Source organism: Apodemus sylvaticus, chromosome X, assembly GCF_947179515.1.
Source record: "Apodemus sylvaticus chromosome X, mApoSyl1.1, whole genome shotgun sequence".
In the NCBI taxonomy this organism is placed as follows: Eukaryota; Metazoa; Chordata; class Mammalia; order Rodentia; family Muridae; genus Apodemus; species Apodemus sylvaticus.
Window position 1 is genome coordinate 38,305,512 of NC_067495.1, and position 22,127 is coordinate 38,327,638.

Consider the following 22,127-nt stretch of genomic DNA (forward strand, 5'->3'; position numbering starts at 1 on the left):
TTTTGGGCTAATATTCACTTATTAGTGAGTACATACCATGTGTGTTCTTTTGTGTTTGGGTTACCTCACTCAGGATGATATTTTCTAGTTCCATCCATTTGCCAGAAAATTTCATGAAATCATTGTTTGTAATAACTGAATAGTACTCCATTATGAAATGTACCACATTTTCTGTATCCATTCTTCTGTTGAGGGATGTCCTGGTTGTTTCCAGCTTCTAACTATTATAAAAAAGGCTGCTATGAAGATAGTGTAGCATGTGTCCTTATTACCTGCTGGAGCATCTTCTGGCTATATGCCCAGGAGTGGTATAGATGAGTCCTCAGGTAGAATAATTTCCAATTTTCTCAGAAACCACCAGACTGATTTTCAGAGTGGTTTAACCAGCTTGCAGGCCCACCAGAAATGGAGGAGTGTTCCTCTTTCTCCACACTCTCGCCAACAGCTGCTGTCTCCTGTGCTTTTTATCTTAGCCATTCTGATTGATATGAGGTAGAATCTCAGGGTTGTTTTGATTTGCATTTCTCAAATGACTAAAGATGTTGAATATTTCTTTAAGTGCTTCTCAGCTATTTTAGATTCTTTATTTGAGAATTCTCTATTTAGCTCTGTACTTCACTTTTTAATAGGGTTATTTGGTCCTCTGGAGTCTACCTTCTTGAGTTCTTTGTATATTTTGGATATTAGCCCTATATTGGGTTGATAAAGATCTTTCCCTAATCTGTTGGTTGCTGTTTTGTCCTATTGACATTATCATTTGTCTTACAGAAGCTTTGCAATTTTACAAGGTCCCATTTGTCAACTGTTGATCATAGAGCATAAGCCATTGGTGTTCTGTTCAGGAACTTTCCCTCTGTGCCCAAGTATTTAAGGCTCCTCCCCACATTCTCTTCTATTAGAGGAGGACCTGGGAGGCCGAAGGAAGGGGGAAGAAATAAGGAAGGCAGTATCAGGAACTGGAGGAGATGTCAGAGATATACAGAGGGTCAGGAAATTGAACAAAAATATGTAGCAGAAAGGATGAGGAACTGGTGATAACCACTTGAGGATCCCAGACAGTAGGGAAATGTAAGGCTCCCTGGACCCAACAGGGATGACTTTAGCTGAAATGTGCAGAGGAGGGGGAGATAAAACCTGTTGAGACCACCTCCAGTAGATAGGCATGGCCCCTGGTGGAGGGATGTGGCCACCCATCCATCTGTTTTTAACCCATAAATGTTCATGTCCAAAGGAGAAACAGGGATTAAAAAATGGAACAGAGATTGAAGGAAGCACCAACTGGTGACTGCCCCACCTGGGGATTCATCATGTCTGCAGATGCCAAACCCAACACTATTGCTGTGGTCAAGATGAGCTTGCTGACAGGAACCTAGATGATGGTTCCTTGGGAGATCTGGCCAGCAATTAACCAATGCAGATGTGGATGCTTAGAGCCAACCATCAGACTGAGCTCAGGAAACCTGCTTGGGGAGCTGGAGGAAGGACTGGAGGATTGGAGGGGGATTGCAACCCTAATGGAAGAACAACATAGGCTGGCCTGACTACCCAGTTTTCCCAGAGTCTAGACCACAAAGCAAGGAGTGTACCTGGAGGGATCCATGGCTCCAGATACATATGTAGCAGAGGATGGTCTTGCCTGATAGAAATGGGAGGGGAGGCCCTTGGTCCCAGGGAGGTTTGATGCCCCAGAGTTAGGGGGATGCTGGAGTGATGGGGCAGGAGAGTGTGGGTGAGTGGGGGAGAATTCTCATGCAGGCAAAGGGGAGGATAGATGTGGGATGAGGGGTTGGTGGAGGGGGTAACTGGAAAGTGGGATATCATTTGAGATGTAAATGAATGGAATGATTATTAAAAAAAATAAAAAAGAATGCAAGCTGAACAAGGCATAAATAATAAGCCAGTAAGCAATACCCTTCCACAGTTTCTGCATCAGCTATTGCCTCTGGGTTCTTGCCCCATTTGAGTTTCTGCCCTCACTTTCTTCAATGATAAATAGTGCTGTGTAAGTGTAAACTCAATAAACCCCTTTCCTCCCCAATTTGTGTTTTTGGTCATGGTTTCTCCTCATAACAATAGAAACCCTAACTAGGACAAACATGGTGTCTCCCTATAGGAATAAAAACCCTAACTAAGACAACTATATAACCCTTGAATCACCCCAACTAAATTTGACCTGTCTCTATGAAACTGGTCTCTGCTTATCCTTATTACCCTACATACTCACAGGGCTTCCAAACCCCTGTTCTTCCTCTATTGTCTCTGTTCAACTTATCCTCATGGACCAATATAGGTCAACAATCCTGGGGGCAGGGAGGGTCACCCAGTGTCAGAGTTTCAATCCATTATTTGACATGGTGGCACACAGACAGACATGGTGCTGAAGAAGTAGAGATTTTTACATCTGAATCCACAGGCAGCAGGGTGAGGAACCACTGGGCCTGTCTTGGGCTCTTGAAACCACAAAACTCATCCTCAGTGACACACTTCCTCCAAGTCCACATCTCCTTATCCTTTCAGATAATGCCACTCCTTACTGATCAAGCATTCAAATTTATGAGCCTGCAGGAGCCACTCTAATTCAAATCACAAAGATACATATACGTACATATTTAACGGGAGATCAAATGATAGGTGGATAGATCATGTCATAACATTCATCTCACCACAAAAACAAGCTTCTCTGCCAAAAGTAGAGCATGATCCTGGTTCAGAGATGCAAATTAATATTTAGAAGGCATTATGAAAGCATGACCATTGAACAAAAACAATAGCAGTGCAATGGGTAAGGTAAATAAACCAAAGCAGTTCAAAGAATTCATATTAATTCTTCCTGTGACATTTCCTACATTTTAAATATGTATGCATCTATGGTTTGAGTATATATATATGTATGTATGTCCACTTGTGAATTTGTATATATGTGCACAGGTATGCAGGGAGGTTCCTTTCAACTTTAAGAGATGATTTGTGATCTAAGCTCTTCAACATTACTCTGTCTTAGGGTTTCTATTGCTTTTGTGGACTCCATGGCCAAAAGCACCTTGGGGAGAAAAAGGGTTTATTTCACCTAATAGCTTGTAGTCCATCACCTGGGGGAAGTCAAGGCAGAGACTTGGGGGGCATAAACTGATACAGAGGCCATGGAGGAGCTTTGCTTACTGTCTGGCTCCTTATGGTTTGCTCAGCAGTGTTTTCCACAGTGAGTTGAACCTGCCCTTGCCTTGACTACCAATCAAGAAATGTCCCACAGTTGAACCTGGTGGAGGTATTTTCTTGAGTGTCTCCTTGTCTAAATGACTATGACTTGTGTCAAGTTGACAAACTACCAGTACACGAAGCTTTTAATGTTTACTTTAAACAATGAATATAATTTACCTTCCTTTCTAAAGTCAAAATTATAATATTGGAGTCTGTAACATGCAGGAATGACAAGACTCTTTGGTGTATGTTGTGCGCATGTGTGTGTGCGTGTGCGTGTGCGTGTGTGTGTGTGTGTGTAAGTGATTGTAATTTTGTAACCGTGTTTGTGGACTCACTCATGTGCACGTGAACATTGAAGGCCACAGGACAAAGTCAGGTGCCATCCTTCATGCAATCTGCCTTATTTGAATTTATTTATTTATTTTTATTTTATGTGGACTGGTGTTTTGCTTGCATGTTTGTCCACATACATGTCAGATCCATGGGAACTGGGGTTACAGACAGTTGTGAGCTGCCATGTAGGTTTTTGGAATGCAACCTGGCCTCTCTGGAAGAGCAGCTAGTGCTCTTGACCAGATGTCATGTTCCCTGCCTTAATTTTTGAGCTGGTCTCTCACTGGCCTGCAATATTTCAGGTAGTCTAGGCTGGACATGAGCTCAGGTCATCTGGAAGAGCAGCAAGTACTGTTAACCTCTGAGCCACCCTTCCAACCCTCTTCTTTTAAAAAGTCAAATCGATATTTATGTGCATTGCACTTTAGCTTACTTTCTTCAAAGACACGTATGCAAGTGAAATAAATTTATTTAAACATTCAAAGATGCACTAATACTGATTAGAACATGGGGAAGAACAAATGAAAGAGAAGGTATGGAGACAGGAATTGTAATTTGCAGTAAATAGGAAGATATGATCTGAGAGAAAAGACTGCTTCATCTTCATATTGATGTTTCAGGTTCCAGGAAGAATAAACTGGAAAATTCCTGATGACATCTGTAATGTTGGAACAGAATTATTTCATATATTTAGGATAGTAATACATGATATTTGATGAGAGTGGAAAATAAAACAAATATAAGCCATTAAAGAGGCAAACAATGACAAGATGCATCATGCAAAAACATTTTACAAGATTTTGTATGTTTGGGAATATACATGAATGTTAGATGGAAGTTTTCCATATATGGAAAATTTTAATATGACAAATGATCTTATTTCAAGACCTAAATTTGTATTTTTTAGAACTTACACATAGTTATTTGAGAATGTAGTTTCTATGAATCTAAACTAAAATTATATATCTTTTTGTTTCAAGGTATTTTCACATTGGAGTTTATCAAGCCCCATGTATCCTACAGTCAGAGTCTCACTCAAGGTCTGATATAGTAACTGAATCTCAGAGGAAGACTAGGGTAGAACTTGCTGCCTTCAATTCCAGCCCCAGAGAGGAGAATGCCAACACTAGTAAGAATTAGTCCTCGGCTGGAAGTTGTTAATGTCTCCACTGAAAGAAGGAAAATGACCTAACATAAAAATGTATAATTCCATACATGGACAGAATTGGAAAAAGTGGACATCAAGATACAGATAAATAGACCTGGGCCCTTCCCTGTTACACTGTAAAAAACTGAACTCCAAATGGATCAAAGACTGTGTCATAAGACATGGTAGCCTGAAGCTGATAGAGAGAAAGCAGAAAGTGTGTATTGACTATAGACACAGGTATGGATTCTCTGAATAGAATTCTTGTAGCAAGAAAGTAAGACAAACACTGGTCAGATATCATGGAATTGAAAACTACAGCAAAGGAAGCTGTCAATTAAATGCACTGGTATCTCAGGGAATGGAGATCTTTGCCAGCTACACATGTGATGGAGGGTTAGTGTCTACAATATACCAAGAACTTAGAACAAAACAAAACAAGTAAACAAACCAAAAATTAGAAAAGGAATTCCCATGTGACTCAGTTACACCATTTCTAGATATGGCACCCAAAGGCATTTATATCCTGTTAGAGAGACCCCTGAATGCCCACGCTCATTGCAGTTAAGTTCATAATAACTAAGAAATGAAATTGACCTAACTGTTCATCAACTGATGAATGGATTAGGAAAATGTAATGCCTAAGATGGCTTATTACTCAGCCATAGAGAAAAATGAAATATGAAATTTCCAAGTAAATAGAAACAACTGGAAATTATTATACTCAATGAGGTTACTCAGGCCCTGAAAGACAAACTCTGCGCATTCTATCTCATATATGGATCTTAGATTTGAATCTTTTACTTTGTATGCATAATATGAAGTATGTGATGAAGCCAGGTAATTAGAAACCGATTTGAACTGGGCCCATCAAGGGAGTGGGTCTATCAAGTGAAATGCCATTAATGTAAAGTATAAAGAAGAGTACTGGAGGTAGGAAGGCTCTATCATGGAATTGGATGTGGAATGGGGAAATCAGGGTGTGGTGGAAGGTTTAACCAGAATGAAAGGTTATCAAAATCTCATAAGGAAACCTATGAGTATGTGATTAAAATATAATTAGACAGGTGATATAATTGGGCACTGGTGACAGGGAAGATTAGAGGGGGAGAGCTGTGGGTTAAAGGAGCAGTCATGGATGTGGTTGGGCATAGGGAAGAACAGGGGTAGGGGCGGGTCAACTAAAACTGAAGGTATATGAAGTCTTACAGAAATCTACTAGTTTTTAAATTAAAAATATAGTATTAGAAAGTTTCAGCAGAGGATCCCTGCAATGGTACAATGGTACACTCTTAGAAGACATGGTTTATTCAGTGAAAATCTAATTTTTAGTCATGGGGTTACCACCATATTATTTACTAGTGGAGAGCCTTGAAATCACCAAAATAACCTGGCTATTGCCCTATCTCTTGATTATCTACAATCACTTAGTACACTATTGCTGAAGACACCACATGCTGTGGCTGTAGGGCATCAAGAAATCAATTTCAAATGAACTAGCAAACTCTTCTACAGTCTTTAGATGTACTTAGTAGGCTGTGTATGTGGAATAAGATATCAGTAATGTCACCATGCTGCCCCAACACACTATAAAAGCAGTCTTGTATCCACTGATGCAATAAAGGCTGTACTGGGGAACCAACCACTCTGTGATTAAATGCCAGCTCTGTGTAAGGGATCTCATATCTAGGGACGAACAGGGGTAGGGGTGGGATCATATTGTAATTATAATCAAAAGCACATGACAATGGAGCTCATGGAGCGTATGGAGGAGACCAGTGGTGATAAACTGTCATGTTTCCAACCACTCTCTTAAAAATACTCATAGATTTATGCTGCTCTCAATTTTGGTCAAATTAACTTTTTATCTTTTTTGTTTATTTAGATAGAAATTATGTACCTGGCTGTTTTGGAGCTCAGTATATAGATCAGGCTGGCCTGATACTCACAGAGATTCATCTACCTCTGCCTCCGAAGTGTTGGGATTAAGGGTTTATGCCTCCATGTCTGGCTTTTGCTCAACTTTTTACAGTGGGGAGTGGTTCATACAGAAATTTGTAGCTGGTCAAAGGGCTGAGGACAAGTGACTGTGGATACTCAGCTATTGATCATCATCTTGGTGGGGAGTAGAGTCACACAATTCTGTTTTCTGAACATGACAGACCTGTTGCAATCATGGACTCACAGCAACTGTGGTGGTTTGCACAAGACCCTGGCCAGATCAAGCCAGTTAACATTCTAGAATGGAGCAGAGAAGGACTCAGGACCACCCATCACTAACCAAAGTGTTATTGCCAGTTGATAATTTCTGGGAGAAGAAGGGTCTCTATTTTTTCTTCTTTCTTCCTCTCTGTCTGTCTCTTTTTCTCTCCTTCCCTCCCTGCCTCCCTCCCTCCCTCCCTCCCTCCCTCCCTCCCTCCCTCCTTCTTTCCTTCCCTCCCTTCCTTCTTTCCTTCCTCCCTTTTCTGTCTTTAAAATCATTTCTAGTTCCATCCATTTGTCTAAGAATTTCATGAATTCATTTATAATAATTGAGTAGTACTTCATTATGTAAATATACCACGTTTTCTGTATCCATTCCTCTGCTGAGGGACATCTGGGTTCTTTCCAGATTCTAGCTATTATAAATAGGGCTGCTATGAAATAGGAGCATGTGTCATTATTATGCTAGAGAATCTTATGGGTATATGCCCAGGAGTGGTATAATGGGGTCCTCCAAGTAGTATTATGCTCAGTTTTCTGAGGAACCACCAGACTGATTTCCAGAGTGGTTGTACCAGCTTGCAATCCCACCAGTAGTAGAAGAGTATTCCTCTTTCTCCACATGCTCACCAGCACCTGCTGTGTCTTCAGTTTTTGATCTTAGACATTCTAACTGGTGTGAGGTGAAATCTCAGGGTTGTTTTGATTTGCATTTCCCTGATAACTAAGGATGTTGAACATTTCTTTAGGTGCTTCTCAGCCATTTGATATTCCTCAGGTGGAAATATTTTGTTTAGCTCTGTACCTCATTTTTTAATAGGGTATTTGGTTCTCTGGAGTCTAAGTTCTTTGTATATATTGGATATTAGCCCTCTGCAGGATGTAGGGTTGGTAAAGATCTTTTCTAAAGTTGTGGGGAGGAGAGGCCCTTGGTCCTGGAAAGACTTGATGCCATACTGTAGAAAAATACCACGACAGGAAAGTGGGAAAGGGTTGATTGGGGAAGGGGAGATGGATTATAGGATTTTTTGGGGGGGGGGACCAGGAAAGGGGACAGCATTTAAAATGTAAATAAAGAATAATAAAAATATTCCTTTTGGTTTTATGAGACAGGGTTTCTCTGTGTAAACCTTGATGCCCTGGAACTCACTCTGTAGATTAGGCTCATCTAGAACTCAGAAATATGCTTTTTTCTGCCTCTTGAGTACTGGGATTAAATACATGAGCCACCAGCTCCATGCAGTCTACTTTTTTCTATGGCTGTGGCCCCTGATATATTACATTGCTCATGCTTCCAGAAATTGAGACATCCTATTCAGAAATAGCACCAATTGGACTCATTGAGATGATGTTGATGATGATGATAATGATAAATGATAAATTTTAAAAGCCATGAAATATAGAGGAAGATGTGTTGCTGGGTCTCTAGGATGAGGTGTGTGGGAGTAGGTAAGATCAAGATACATTATATATCTATATGAAAATGTTAAAGAACAGATAAAATAATTGAACTAAAAATGTAGTATATATACACAATGGAGTACTATTCAGCCATTAGAAACAATGAATTCATGAAATTCTTAGGCAAATGGATGGAGCTGGAGAACATCATACTAAGTGAGGTAACCCAGACTCAAAAGATCAATCATGGTATGCACTCACTAATAAGTGGATATTAACCTAGACTACTGGAATACCCAAAACATAATCCACACATCAAATGAGGTACAAGAAGAACAGAGGAGTGGCCCCTTGTTCTGGAAAGACTCAGTGAAGCAGTATAGGGCAAAACCAGATTGGGGAAGTGGGAAGGGGTGGGTGGGAAAACAGGGGGAAGGAAGGGGGCTAATGGGACTTTCGGGGAGTGGGGGGCTAGAAAAGGGGAAATCATTTGAAATGTAAATAAAAATATATCGATTAAAAAAAAAGAAAGGAGAAGGGGCCTATGGGAAAGGGCCTGGCATTTCTATGGACACAGAATGGAAGAGCTTCGTCTGACTTTCTCCTCCCTGGTGACACCTTGCAGGTGAGGATGGTTCTGGAGCAAGAAGAGTTACCTTGACATCCAGGCCTTGGCTTCTGCCTGATGTCAGGATATGCTTATAATGCTGTCATGGGCTTTATCCCAGTGTGGGAATTGTGGGTACCAAATCAAAAACATTTAATCAGAAATAAATCATTTTCCTGAAAAAAGAAATTAAACTTCAAGATATAAAAGGAGTGTGCTTTGACTTACCTAATCCTGATATTGTTGAGTCATTAAGAATTGATCTTGTTTGGACAGGTGTCTAAAGGAGAGTAAACATGGAAAAATAATATTATTTTTTAATATAATAATATTATTTTAAAGTAATGTATTATTTTAAAACAACAGTATTATTTTAAAGTAATATAGCACTTCAACATAATATTAATAATAACATTACAACATATGAACAGTTTTTATAAAAATGCAGATAAACAGCTAGGTTTTGAATAGAGTAACTGAACAGAGGATCCTAGGAACTGAGTTTCATTTCAGGTAGATTTTATGTGTGTTTGTATCTATCTGCATGGTTCATTGGTATGTCCATAGTCATCTGAATGACATGTGTATGCCCATGCATGCATAGGTAAGAGGCTGACTTTTTAACATCTTTATTCATTCTATACATTGTTAGTTTTGAGACATGATCTTTCAGATAGATCTATTACTAGAAAGCTCCTCTTGTCCCAGCTCTGTTATTCTTGGCTTTCTAAATGGGTGCTGGGATCCAAACTTGGGCTCTCATGCATGTATGCACTTTCCCTACTGAGCCATCTTCCCAACACTGTCGATAATACACTAATAAAATGTATTACAAAAATGCAAAGTGAGAAGTTATATACACAGGTTGCTACTATACCTGTGTCCATGACACGCTGTACATTCTCATCTTCAATGCCCATTTCTTCCACGAAGTTCATGTACTCCGTCATTTCTTCCTTAGTCAGTTGTTTGCCTTTTGCTGCGTTGCATGGTGTATAATGTCACAACATTAGTACCCAGAACATTAATAAAATATTCTTTATTGCTTAGTCTCCTAAAAAGTGCCAAAGCACAACATTGGCCCGCTTTCTCCAAGAGATTGACAATGCAAAATTGCATCATTTTCCTGAGAAATCAAAGTAGTGGGTGGATCCCAGGATGTGTAACATAGTACCTCTCATGTTTTGTAGTATTGACTACTTTATCAATATCTCAATTTCCTTGCTCAATATTCTGACAAAATGCTTTGACAAAATCAATTTAAGGTAGAAAAATGTTATTTTCCCAGTTATAGCACACTTAATGGGGAAACTCCAGTGGGAGAAGTTTAGGGGGGAGACACACCATGTCCATAGTGAGGAACAGAGATCAAAGAATGCATACATGTGTGTGCTTGCATTTATCCAGCTTTCTAAGTCTGATACAGGTCAGAATGGTCTGTCCAGCAAATGCTGCTGAATACAGTGGGCAGATCTCCCTGTGTAATCATCATTCAGTATACACCCAGAGACACTCATACAGGCCAGTCTCATGAGAGAAATCCCTCCCTAACAACTTTGCCAGAGGATTCAGAGTTGTGTCTGTTAGTAGTTGAAGCTTATAGCATATCCTCTTGCTATGGAACGGTACCAGCCACATTGGGTGAAGACTTCTTATGTTAATTATCATTAAAGATACATCCACAGGTCAGTCTGCTGTGGGAAATTCCCTACTGAGACCCTTCCAAGCACATTCTGGGTTGTGCCAAGTAGATCTTCAAAGCTAACCATCACAGCTTCAATGATTTGTCAACATGACAAACAGAATCAGATGCACAAACACACTGACTTTGGGTACATTCATATCCTTGAACCATACACTCAGATGACAAGTTCCATGTGTGACACTCACCCAAAACTCCAGCCACTCGTGTGACATCGTTTTTTTTGTTCTTGTTAAAATAATGAAACAGCAATATCTTCTCATTCACAGTCTTTAACATAAATGCTGTGCTCCCTTCATCTGAAATTGATAAGAAATTTGTATAAATACATTTAATGTCAACAAAATGGTTGTTTAGGTTCATTCTAACTGCACAGTTATGAATAGGTATATGGAGTATGCAATCTCTGACCCACAATATTCTGCTTCATGTATTGAAACTAGTTGAGACAAACAGGGAATTATAAAGCAAGTTTATAATTCTGTTCTAAGATATAAAATATATCTGATATCCCACAGTTATCTACAAATATGCATAACCTTTATTGATTTGGGATAGTGATTATCCTGATACCAAGATGTGTGAGTGTATAGAAGGTGGCATACTACAATCCTCTTACTTGCTGAGAATAGCTTTATGATCATATGAAATTAGAGAAGTAAAAAACCCACAAGTGTCAGGATGATTTTTAGAATAACAACTTTCAGTAGGCCACTCCACAACGTTATGGGAGACAGTGAACAGGCCCTGTGGAGGAGACTCTGACTAGCTTAGCTATCTGTAAGCCTTGCTAAAGCTCCAAGAATAAAGCTCTCAGGAGTGTCATCCAAGCTGGGGCGGACTCTTCAGGAATGCAGCTATATTTACACATGCTCTTATAAGAGACGCCAATACACTCACTGGTTCACTAGCAAGACTTCTTAAAGAGAGGAAGGGGCTGACCCAAGACCCTCCCCATTGATATGATTACTGTTTCCTTTTGTGTCAGTGGTAACTCCTTTTCCTTCTGAGATGGGTCTCATTATGTATCCTTGGCTGGCCTGAAGTGTGTTATGTAGAACAGGCTGGCCTTGAACTAAATTGCATAACACATAAGAGTGTTTATGGGCTCTTTGTGAGATGATTCTGCTCCTGTATTTAAGTACAATAAACTCATCTATAAATCAAGCTAGAGTCCATGACATGTTTAATCTATCAGTTTAATATATTGGGTTAAATAGACGATGGTAGAATAGAAAATAATGAACATATCTTTACCACTTGTTTCATGACAAATTAAACTGATACCTCAATTATTTATAAATGTATCTCAGTGTGTTTTAGGTCATATGCCTTGCCTGTCAGAACTAAAGAGATAAGACTATTCATGATGCTTAAATTTATATATTGTAAATAATTTTTATTCTCTCCCAAATTTATAAAATTTAAATCATTCATTATTGCATATACAAGACTCATGTTTCAGAATTGCTGGGAGTCATTTTAAAAGTTGATAAAATTCTAGTTCCTATTTTGCATCATTATTTTTTGAAGTACTCAAATCACCTTTTAATTCCTTTAACCATTATCAGACCCTTGTCTGTGATTTAGTTTCCACTTAAAGCTAAACAAGGGAAGTGTGCTTGGTACAGACATATACCATATAAATAAAAAAGTTTTTAAAATCATTAAAAACTAAACAAACACACCACATCTCTTATTAGTTTCAAAATGACTAGGAAGATAATGAAGAGGCTTTCTTCAAGATTGCATCTGTAACTAGTAGAGACAATTACATTGGAATGCAGATATTCAGATAGGCAAAATTCAACTAAGACTGTGAATTTTGAACAACAACAACAACAACAACAACAACAACAAAACCAATTAAGGTCATGCATTAACCCCTGCATTGTTTACTCACACTCTGCATAGTAAACGTCTTGTTGTTTCCTTCCTACAATTTTATACTGTTGGCACTTAGCCCCTTTCCTGAAAAACAAATGCATTCATGTTGTCATATTGTGTATTACTCCAGGGTCCTGATTCCATATAAATGACATGACAGTTTATTGCAAACCACATTTCCTCTGTAGAGCAGTCATAAGCACATGTTTTTGTAGGACATCTTCCCTAAATATAAGTAATGACATCTTTAAATGTCATCAATCGCCCAGTTAGGTGTTTGTAGGTGTCTTTGTTAGGGTAGAATTTATAAATAATCAATTTATGGAAAGGTTCAAATATCAGCACATAATTAACAAAAATTTCCTTTATCTCAGATAGAAATATAGCTTCAATGGATAATCAAAATAATTTATTAAGAAATTAATCATATCAAGATAATTTAAAAGCACTGAAACTGTCCTAAAATTTATTTTGCTATATCTTCTCTCCCACCTGGGCTTTTGGGGAGTGACAAATAGAAAATTAAGTGATTATAAATTATGTTATTTTGGTAAATTGTGTTGTGATATTTGACTTTAAAAAGGAGCTGATTTTGAATATATGTTTTCCACTTGTACTTTACACGTAAGTCTGCTTCTTTCATGGTGTTCTCTGATCACCAGAGATAGACAGATGTATCTATCATCTGTCTATTTATCTATCTATCTATCTATCTATCTATCTATCTATCTATCTATCTATCTATATCTCCCTATGTATATATGTATGTATATATGTATATACATGCATGTATCCATCTATTACTTATCTGTATGCCATGTATGTATGTATGTATGTATGTATGTATCATCTGTTATCGGTCTTCCTACATATCTATGTACATATCTATCATCTGTCTAGCTAATTATCTATTATCTAACTACCTACATTTGTGTATATGTATCATCTATCTACTTTTATATGTATTATCTATGTATCTATCACACACACACACACACACACACACACATATATATATAATCACCATTCATCTCTTGATATTTATTATTTTACTTTGGCTTGCTATTCACTAAATAAATTCATTCATTCTAAATTAAAAGTACTGCAATCATATGTTGTTTACAGGACCATAAAGAGCAAAGTGATATACGAATCCTCACTTAGTGCTGTGTGTGTTCACTGACACGAGTGTTGACTGAAAACATTTCATTTCTCTACCCACAGAACGTTACATGGATTGTTCTGTCTATTGTATTATATCTTACTTAATAAAAAAATAGAGGAATATTTGGTTGCATCTCCTCCCACACAAAATGCGACGGAAGTAGGTCCTCAATGGTGAGCCTTCATTTATCTTCTCCATGGTACTTGCAGCTAAGTAAACTGTTCGCCAATTCCCTTCAACCTGGAAAAAAATGCAGCTATGGAAACAAGGCAGGTAAAAGTAGGGGATAGTTTAGTAACCTAGGATTCCAAACCCACTTGGATGAGGTAATTCATAACTTGATTATGTAATAAGGCATTAGGCAGCTTAGTTTCTTTTATGTTCATGCATACTCTGTGCAATGAAGCCAGTAATGATTTCAGACCCCTCCCTGAGCCAACTGCATCACAAACCCATCTCTAAACGATGGTGTAGAGTTCCCCATATAACAACCCCACCTTCTCCTCTCCACCTGCATCAGAATACTCACACACTCATTTGTGAACAAGGTACACAAAAGAACACCTCATAGTCCCCAACTCTGCATCCAGCTTGTTATACACCTCTAACAATGATGAAGTCCAGACAGTTTCCATTCAACTATATTCTTAATGTATCCTGGTGTGGAGAATAGAAGCACTGAACTGGCCTGAACTGGTTTCGGGTGGATGCATAGTAAGATAAAAACATGTCCTTCAGATGATCTTACCTTATTGGCCACGTTATGGCTTTGTGCAATTTGTATGATTAAAATCAGATGCATTACTAGAAGGGACATATACAGTTAGAGAAATAAATGTTTTGATCTGTCAATCAAAACAAATCTGGCCCCTTATTAACCAACTCATTGGTCTCCTGGGACACCTGAAAGAGACATATACATAATAGATTGGGGACCTTGAGTCCAGTCAGTCAAGTGGGCAACTGTCCATCTTTGGCAGTATGTCTGTCTATAATCTTCACTCCAGCTTTGCCTTGAATGAAGTCATCTTGCTTTTTCTGCAGATCTTTTTTAGTCCTTACTTTTAATGTTTTGGATAACAGGCCAAAGTAGACAATGGCTACTGCAAGAATAACATTAGTAAAATTCATCCCTTTAGAATTATTTCACTGTATTCATTATCGTGGCTTCAATTTCTTCACAGTGTGAGGGACATGAGTGGAAACACAGGAAGTGATATAGGTGTTTAGATTTGCTGGGAAAGCCAGACACACCCTTGGTGCCAGACTGATGGATGTTCTCTCTACATCTCTCTTCAGGTCTCTCTGTGTGTCTATTTCTTGTCTCTCAGTCTCTATCAGAAAACCACCCTGTAGACTATTCTCTCTCCTGGCCACTCTTTATTTTGAGATGTAGAGAATATTTCCAGAATATTCTTCCCCCCTCCCATCTCTCTCTGTCACACAAAGACACACAGAAACTCTATCTTCAGAAGCGTTATTCTCTCTGTGTGTATTTGTTTTTGTCTCTTGGTCTCTCTTAGACCATTCTCTCTCTGTCTCCCTCCACTCCTGATGTAGAGAATAGCAATTTCTAGATGGTAGTTGTCCATCCCTAGTAAAATTATCTAGGAACTCTCTCATTTCTCTCTGTCTACCTTTTGGTATCTGTCCTTCTGTTTTTTTTTTCTCTCAGAAAAGTATTTATGAGACTCAACTACTGCCCCCAGCACATTCGTAACTCTCCATTACCAGACTTAGCAAATACCAACTTCCAGAACATTCTTTCCCCCTTTAAGGTCTTTCTGTCTCTTTCTCTCTGTCTCTTGCTGCTCCCCCACCACCTGCACAAAGCCCCCTCCCAAATCCCTGTCTGTCTGTCTGTTTCTGTCTCTTTACAGCATGCCCACCGCATACAACCCCCTTCCACACAGGCCTGCTACCTTCTTTTTGAGACTCTTATTCATCATCACACTGGAGACTTCTAGCACATGCAGTGTGAGCAGGAGGATGATGACCCTCATCATGTGTGAGCAACTGTGTCTGCTCTGTAGGTATCTGGACCTCACTGACAAGGTGTAGAGTAGCTCCCTGCTTTTTATAGGTACCTTTCAGGACAGTTGGCATGAGCAGTGTCCTGCATCCCAGTTGGCAGTTTTGCACTGTCATTCACATTGTGTCATTTAGTATACAAATAGGTTCCTGGAGAACTTTACTAGGGATGGAAAATTGACTTTTATTGTCAATTCCAATGCCCAATGCCTGTCCCATGTTTCAGGCATATTTTTATTCATTGGCATAATGTTCCTATTAAGAAAAGGGAAGACTAAGAACAAGATGCTATCATGTTATCTTAACTAGAATGGTAGATGTTTAAACCTGATTTCTATTATACATTCCCAATCAGATAGATGCTGGTGGGAGAATATCAAGTCTGGCCATTTTCAATCAAGTATTCAACACCCTCGAACCTGAATCATGGATTCATCAGCAATACTGGGGAGGCTAAATGCACTTGTGAACACTGCTCTATTGTTGGCACAAACCACATTGTTCACATGACCACAGACATGGCAGTAAGCCAGCCTGAGTAGAATTCACATTTGTTTGTGGAACTGGAGGTTCTAGCCTTTGTTTAAACAACTGTGATAACATGGAGCATACAGTCTTGATTCCAAAGATAAATTCTTGCTTCTATAGATATAATTTATTACTATGTCTTTACAAATATCACTCAAATTTAACAGCCTGTCAATCACAATTATGACATATAACCCAAGAACCATCCAGAAAGCTTATTAGATAATCATTATAAATATGGTTAAATTTTAAATTTCTTCTTTATCTTACTTTTTTTGTGTATATCTGGGTGTCTGGGCTCAGGCTCCCAGGCTTGGCAGCAACCACCTCTATGTGAAGAGCCATCTAATTAGCCCTGGCTTTCCCCAGTTTTTGGGAACCTATGCTAATGAGACATTTGGGAAACTTAACTCTTCCACATGTCAGAATCCATTAATCTGAAATTTGAAATAGAATGTTTGGACTCATGTCTTCTTAATGGTGTCTAATATGTGATAATGTATGCATATACAGTTTTTTTCTTTTTAAAAGATAATATCAGTATTTTTTGCATAGAGTCATGTGCAATATTAAAACATCCAGAAAGACAGTTTTGACTTCTGTATCCACCTGCACATGAAGGAGAAATATCAGGAAATACTTGATTTTACAATTACTTTGGTTCTCAGATATACATGCAATAAGAGTCCTTATAAATTTACTTGTGCATAATACATGTTAAAACTTAATCATTAAAAAAAGACTTAATCATTTATTTTGTACATGGGACTGGGTATGTCCATACACCAGCGTGTGTGTGGAGGTCAGAAGAGTACTGGTTCTCTCTCCTCCTACTAAGTGGGTCATAAAACTCAGTCATCATTACCCCCTGAGATGTAAAAATAATTAAAACCTACACAATAGTGCAAAAATTATTCAAGTCAATGTCTCTCACACCCCCACTTTTAATTGATATCTCTGTTACTCATTAGAGCACTACAAAATAAAAATTTTAAAATAGAAAATGTAACCTACAGAAGGAAGTTTTTCTTTGAGATCACTGTTTCAGAGATTTTCATCTTCATCATGGCAGTGGCTTGATCCAGAAGCTGGGAGCTTACATCTTGATCCAGAAGGGGATGGGGTAGAATTGATCAAAATATATTATGTGAATTCATGAAATTCTCAACTTTAAAAAAAAGAAGTAAATAATGCAAAGTGATGGATAATGTTATAAAATTTAACACAAATTTTAGGACTTCAAAATAGTAATTTAACAACCAGCTGTCTGGCAGTAGGAAATATTAACCACCACAGCTTCTCTCAGTCTGCCAGGGGAGAGATGTAGACCTTTGATGAACATGAGCCTGAATGAGCTGACTCAAGCCTACCATGTCACTGGTTGTTTAGGTCACTGTGTTACTAAGTAGTAAATGTTACAACAGAAAAGAGAGAAGAAAAATTCAGACAATGGATATTCATGAGTCAGTATACTCCTCTGTGTCATTTCCCTTTCCTCAACACTGCAAGTTTTGGTTTTGGAATCTCCCAACCTGTCTGTGCAGCTGCTGTCTGCTGTGAGTCTCCTGGTTCTGTTTACACATCTGTTTGCAAAATAAAACACTTGGAGAGGAAATCATCTGTCTTGGATTTATTGTTCTTCTTTCTAAGATAAGCTGTGTTGTTCTTGTTTTCTGGCATAATTTTGACAGTATTTTAAATCCTAATTACAAATAAAAATATTTTAATACTGCAAAAAAAGATACTTCAGCGGACAGTTGAAAAGTAAAGCAGGGATCTGAACATTTTAGAAAAGAGCAATTCCACTACCCCTGAGATCTAATTTTTGGATAAGCTCTTTACACATTCTGTTCCAGAACCAATGTTGATACAGAAAAATAATGATTATCTGTTTTTACAGCTACACTTGTGAGCATTTCCCGCAGGAATGTGAAATTTGTATTGAAAATACAATATCCTTAGCCAGGTATGGGAATGCATACATTTTAATCCTGGAACTCTGGAAGCAGAGGCAGGTTGATATGTATGAGTTCAAGGCTAGTCTGTTCTACCAAGTGAGTGCCAGGACAGCCAGGGCTACTTAGTGAGACCTTGCATCCAGAAAACCAACCAATGAACAAACAAATGAATAAATTATTCTTCAGAAAAATGTGTTATTTACAATTCTCGTGTTTGTGCATATGTGTATATGCTCCTGTGAGTGAAGGCATGCACATGCCATAACCAATGTGTGAAGAATGTCAGATGTTAAACTCAAGTGACAGTCTTCATTTCACACAGACAAGGATAGAGTATGTTTGATGTTGTAGTACTTAGGACTGGCTTTGGTTTTAAATAAAGCTTAAGTAAAGTGGGATATTTGAGTTTTCAGTAAATAGAATAGCAGAGTCTATATGAAGCTTTTCTATGCAGAATCTTTATTTTCTGTTACTTCTTTAGTCCCTCATTTACGTATTGGCTTATTCACACTGACCATGCTTAAAGTTATTTTAATGCTTATAATTTTATTAAGTTTTTGAAAATTTCATACATATACACAATAAATTTTGATAATATTGATCCCCATTCCTCCCTCTAATTCCTTCCAGCTGCTTTCTTATCCCTCTACTTGCTCATTTTTTTTTATTTTTAAATTATGCTTGGAGTCATATTTGTGTAGGGTACATACTCACAGGTGTGTGACCTACTAAAAGCCATTTATTTATTTATTCATTTATTTATTCAAAATTTATTCTCCCTCTGCTAGAAGTGAGTAGCTGATCAGCTAGGGGTGGAACTCATGAATCATATTGAAATGCAGACAGAGATGGCTCAGCTGTTAAGAACAATTACTACTCTTCCAAGTCCTGAGTTCTGGAGGCCCTGGGTTCAAATCCCAGCAACCGCATGGTGGCTCACAACCATCTGTAATGAGATCTGATGCCCTCTTCTGGTGTGTCTGAAGACACAGCTACAGTGTATTTACATATAATAACTAAATCTTTTAAAAAAAGAAATGCAGACAGTCTCACTTTTATTTTCTTAAAACCTTTATTCCTCCTCTTATTATTATTCCTTAAGATGACTCGATATTTAAATTTGACATTTGATAAGATCTAATTTTGAGCAGCTACTCAGTTGAGGAGTTGGTATGAATTTTGACACTAAATCACCATTTTGCCAAATTTGTTGCACAAAATACGTGAGGACTGAAGGTTTTTGAAATCATATTTTCTTTTTCGGTTTTTCATGGGCATTGAGATTTACGTTATTTTAGACCACATGTTTCCTATTATTCTCTTGCTCTCTTGTTCTCTTTTGCCCTCTTGGGCTCTTCCCTTCCCCCTTCCATTCCCACCTCTCTCCACATGGTCATGGCCTGCCTCTACTTCTCTACTATCTACTTCCTTCTGCCTTTTCTGCCTCTACTACCCCCTTAACTCCCCTCACCATGCCTTAAATAAACTGTACTCCATACTTAAAATACCCACATGTTTGAACTCCACATGCAATGCAGACATAACAAAAACACATACCAAAGAGAATACACACACACACACACACACACACACACACACACATCCATACCCCCCACATTTAAAGATCAAAGCAACAAATTATTTGATGAAGTAAATTGAAGGGAGATAAGAGAAAGTGTCTGAGAGAAGGAGAAGACAAAATTAATAAAATAAAAAATGAGATACATTAATAACACAGAAACAGACACAAATTGGGTTTCTTAAGAAAACATCAGTGCCACAGGTTATTATTATTATTATTATTTTTACAAAAGCTACAAGTTTATTAAAATATATTTTAATACTAGAAAACATTCAAACAAGTCATTCTAGGTCTCAAAAAAGAAACCAAAATATTCAGTATTAATAAAAAAGAGAAAAGGTAATGGGGACCACCCATGGCTACTGTTCATTTGGGAGGATCTGTGTTGATGCCATACTTTTCCTTGAGAAGCTTCGCTGCTCCTCCTTCTTGGTGTCCATCTTCTGGAATACCTGGTTAGCATTGTAATACAAAACCACAAGGTATCTGTTACAAAATTTGAATCCTGATAGGTGGTCCCAGGTGTTCTTAGCATCAAAGATGTCTTCATAGACCACATAGGCTGTTCCTCTGGTTTCAGGTATATTCCCTACTCTGATTTGACAAATAGGTCCATATTTCCCAAATATATCATACATTTCTTCTGCTGTGATTTTGTATGGCAAATTCCTTATATACAAAATCCGATTTACTTCAGGTGGGAGGCGAATATTCACCCTCTTAGCCACTTGCATCGCCATCTTGGCAGACTGATGTAGGTTACTGTAAGATCCCTCTGGATATTTCTAAACTCGATCACATTCATGGGCGACATGGTGTCACATACAGAATATTTACAGCCAGGTAGCAATGGAAGCTGTTACAGCACTGCCAGAAAGTCCGCAAAGTCTGAAGAAAATGGATTTATTGTTACTGACATGCATTTCAGTAAGGCTGAACAAAACGAATTATGCTGGTGAGTTTTATATCACTTGACACAACCTGAAACCATCTGAGAGAAGGAATCTCAATTGAGAAAATGCCTCCATAAGATTGGGCTGTAGACATGCCTGTTGGGCATTTTAAAAATTAGATAGGAGACTGGGATGATATATAAAGGGTCAGGAATTGAACAGAGGGATGTAGCAATGGGGAATGGGGAGCTGGAGGTAGCCATGATATAGTCCCAGATGGCAGGAAAGCAAGAGGATTCCAGTACCCAAAAGGGATGCAATTAGCTGAAATGTCCAACAAAGGGGAGGGAGAATTTACCTGTAGAGACCATATCCAAGAGGTTAGGCAAGGACATGGTTTGGGGTATGTAGTCACCCCTTCATTCCAAATTTTTAACTGAGAATTGCTCCTGTCTAAAGGAAATATGGGGATAAAGTGTGGACCAGAGTCTTAAGGAAAGGCCATCCAGAGACTGCTCCACCTGGGGATCCATCCCATATACAGTCACCAAACCCAGACACTATTGTGGATGCCAAAAAGTGCTTGCTGACATGAGCCTGGTAGAGCTGTTTCCTGAGAGGACCTGCCTGAGCCTGACATACAGAGGCAGATCCTCGCAATCAACCATTGGACTGATCACAGGGTCTCCAGTGGAGGAGTTAGAGAAAGGAATGAAGGAGCTGAGGGAGTTTGCAACCCCATAGGAAGAACAACAATATCAATCAAGCAGAATCCCCAGATCTCTCAGGGACTAAACCACCAACCAAAGAGTACACATAGAGGGACCCATGACTCCAGCCACATAATGTAGCCACATAATTGTCTGGCATCAATAGGAGAAGAGGCCCTTGGTCCTGGGAAGGCTTGATGCCCCAGTGTAGCAGAATGCCAGGGCAGTGAGGTGGGAGTGGGTGGGTGGGTGGGGGAGGTCTCTCATAGCAGCAGAGGGAGGGAGGATGGGATAGGGGTTATCTAGAGGGAAAACTGGGAAAGGGGACACCATTTGAAATGTAAATAAATAAAATATACAACTGAAAAGAAAGAAAACGAGACAGACTTTTAGCCAAGTCCTCTTCAAAGGTCAGACATCAAAGAGTTCCAAACTTGGCCATGACTTTAATAACAGAATCCATTGTGTCAATATTTTGTTCATTTTGACTATGTCCTTTGAAGTACCTACATTTTCCATTCTTTCTTCACTCCTCTGCTGTGGAAAAAATGTGTGGATAAGGTACTTAATTGGTAAATTACTGGAAATGGAAACAAATGTATATGTATACATATTCATACATGTATAAATTGGAATATATAAACATGAATATGAAATACATCTATATTTACATATGACATGTCTACAAATAAATATATATTCACAGATAGAAAAGTATATAAACATATGTATCCTTATGTAAAATGTTTATGAATAAACACATATCAACATAATAAACCA

At 38.4% G+C, this 22,127-nt stretch overlaps 1 protein-coding gene and 1 pseudogene across 1 annotated transcript; both read right to left on the reverse strand.

The window, feature by feature from the left end:
* Positions 1 to 9,142: 9,142 nt before the first annotated feature.
* LOC127674427 (probasin) lies at positions 9,143 to 15,651 on the reverse strand. The gene is made up of 6 exons (XM_052170214.1): positions 15,568 to 15,651; positions 13,746 to 13,885; positions 12,497 to 12,564; positions 10,782 to 10,892; positions 9,769 to 9,870; positions 9,143 to 9,171 (listed from the first exon to the last, which is right to left on the reverse strand). Exons 1-6 carry the CDS (start codon positions 15,649 to 15,651, stop codon positions 9,143 to 9,145), a joined length of 534 nt encoding a protein of 177 aa, XP_052026174.1.
* A 4,459-nt stretch (positions 15,652 to 20,110) lies between these two features.
* On the reverse strand, positions 20,111 to 20,484 carry LOC127675195 (splicing factor 3B subunit 6-like; annotated as a pseudogene).
* Positions 20,485 to 22,127: the final 1,643 nt, after the last annotated feature.

Coding starts and splice junctions, on each gene's coding strand:
- LOC127674427 (XM_052170214.1), bottom strand. CDS start 15,651: ATGATGAGGGTCATCATCCTCCTGCTCACACTGCATGTGCTAGAAGTC. Junction 12,565..13,745: donor TTCCTCTATTTTTTTATTAA/GTAAGATATAAT, acceptor TTTGTTTTTCAG/GAAAGGGGCTAAGTGCCAAC. Junction 10,893..12,496: donor AGACGTTTACTATGCAGAGT/GTGAGTAAACAA, acceptor TATCAATTTCAG/ATGAAGGGAGCACAGCATTT.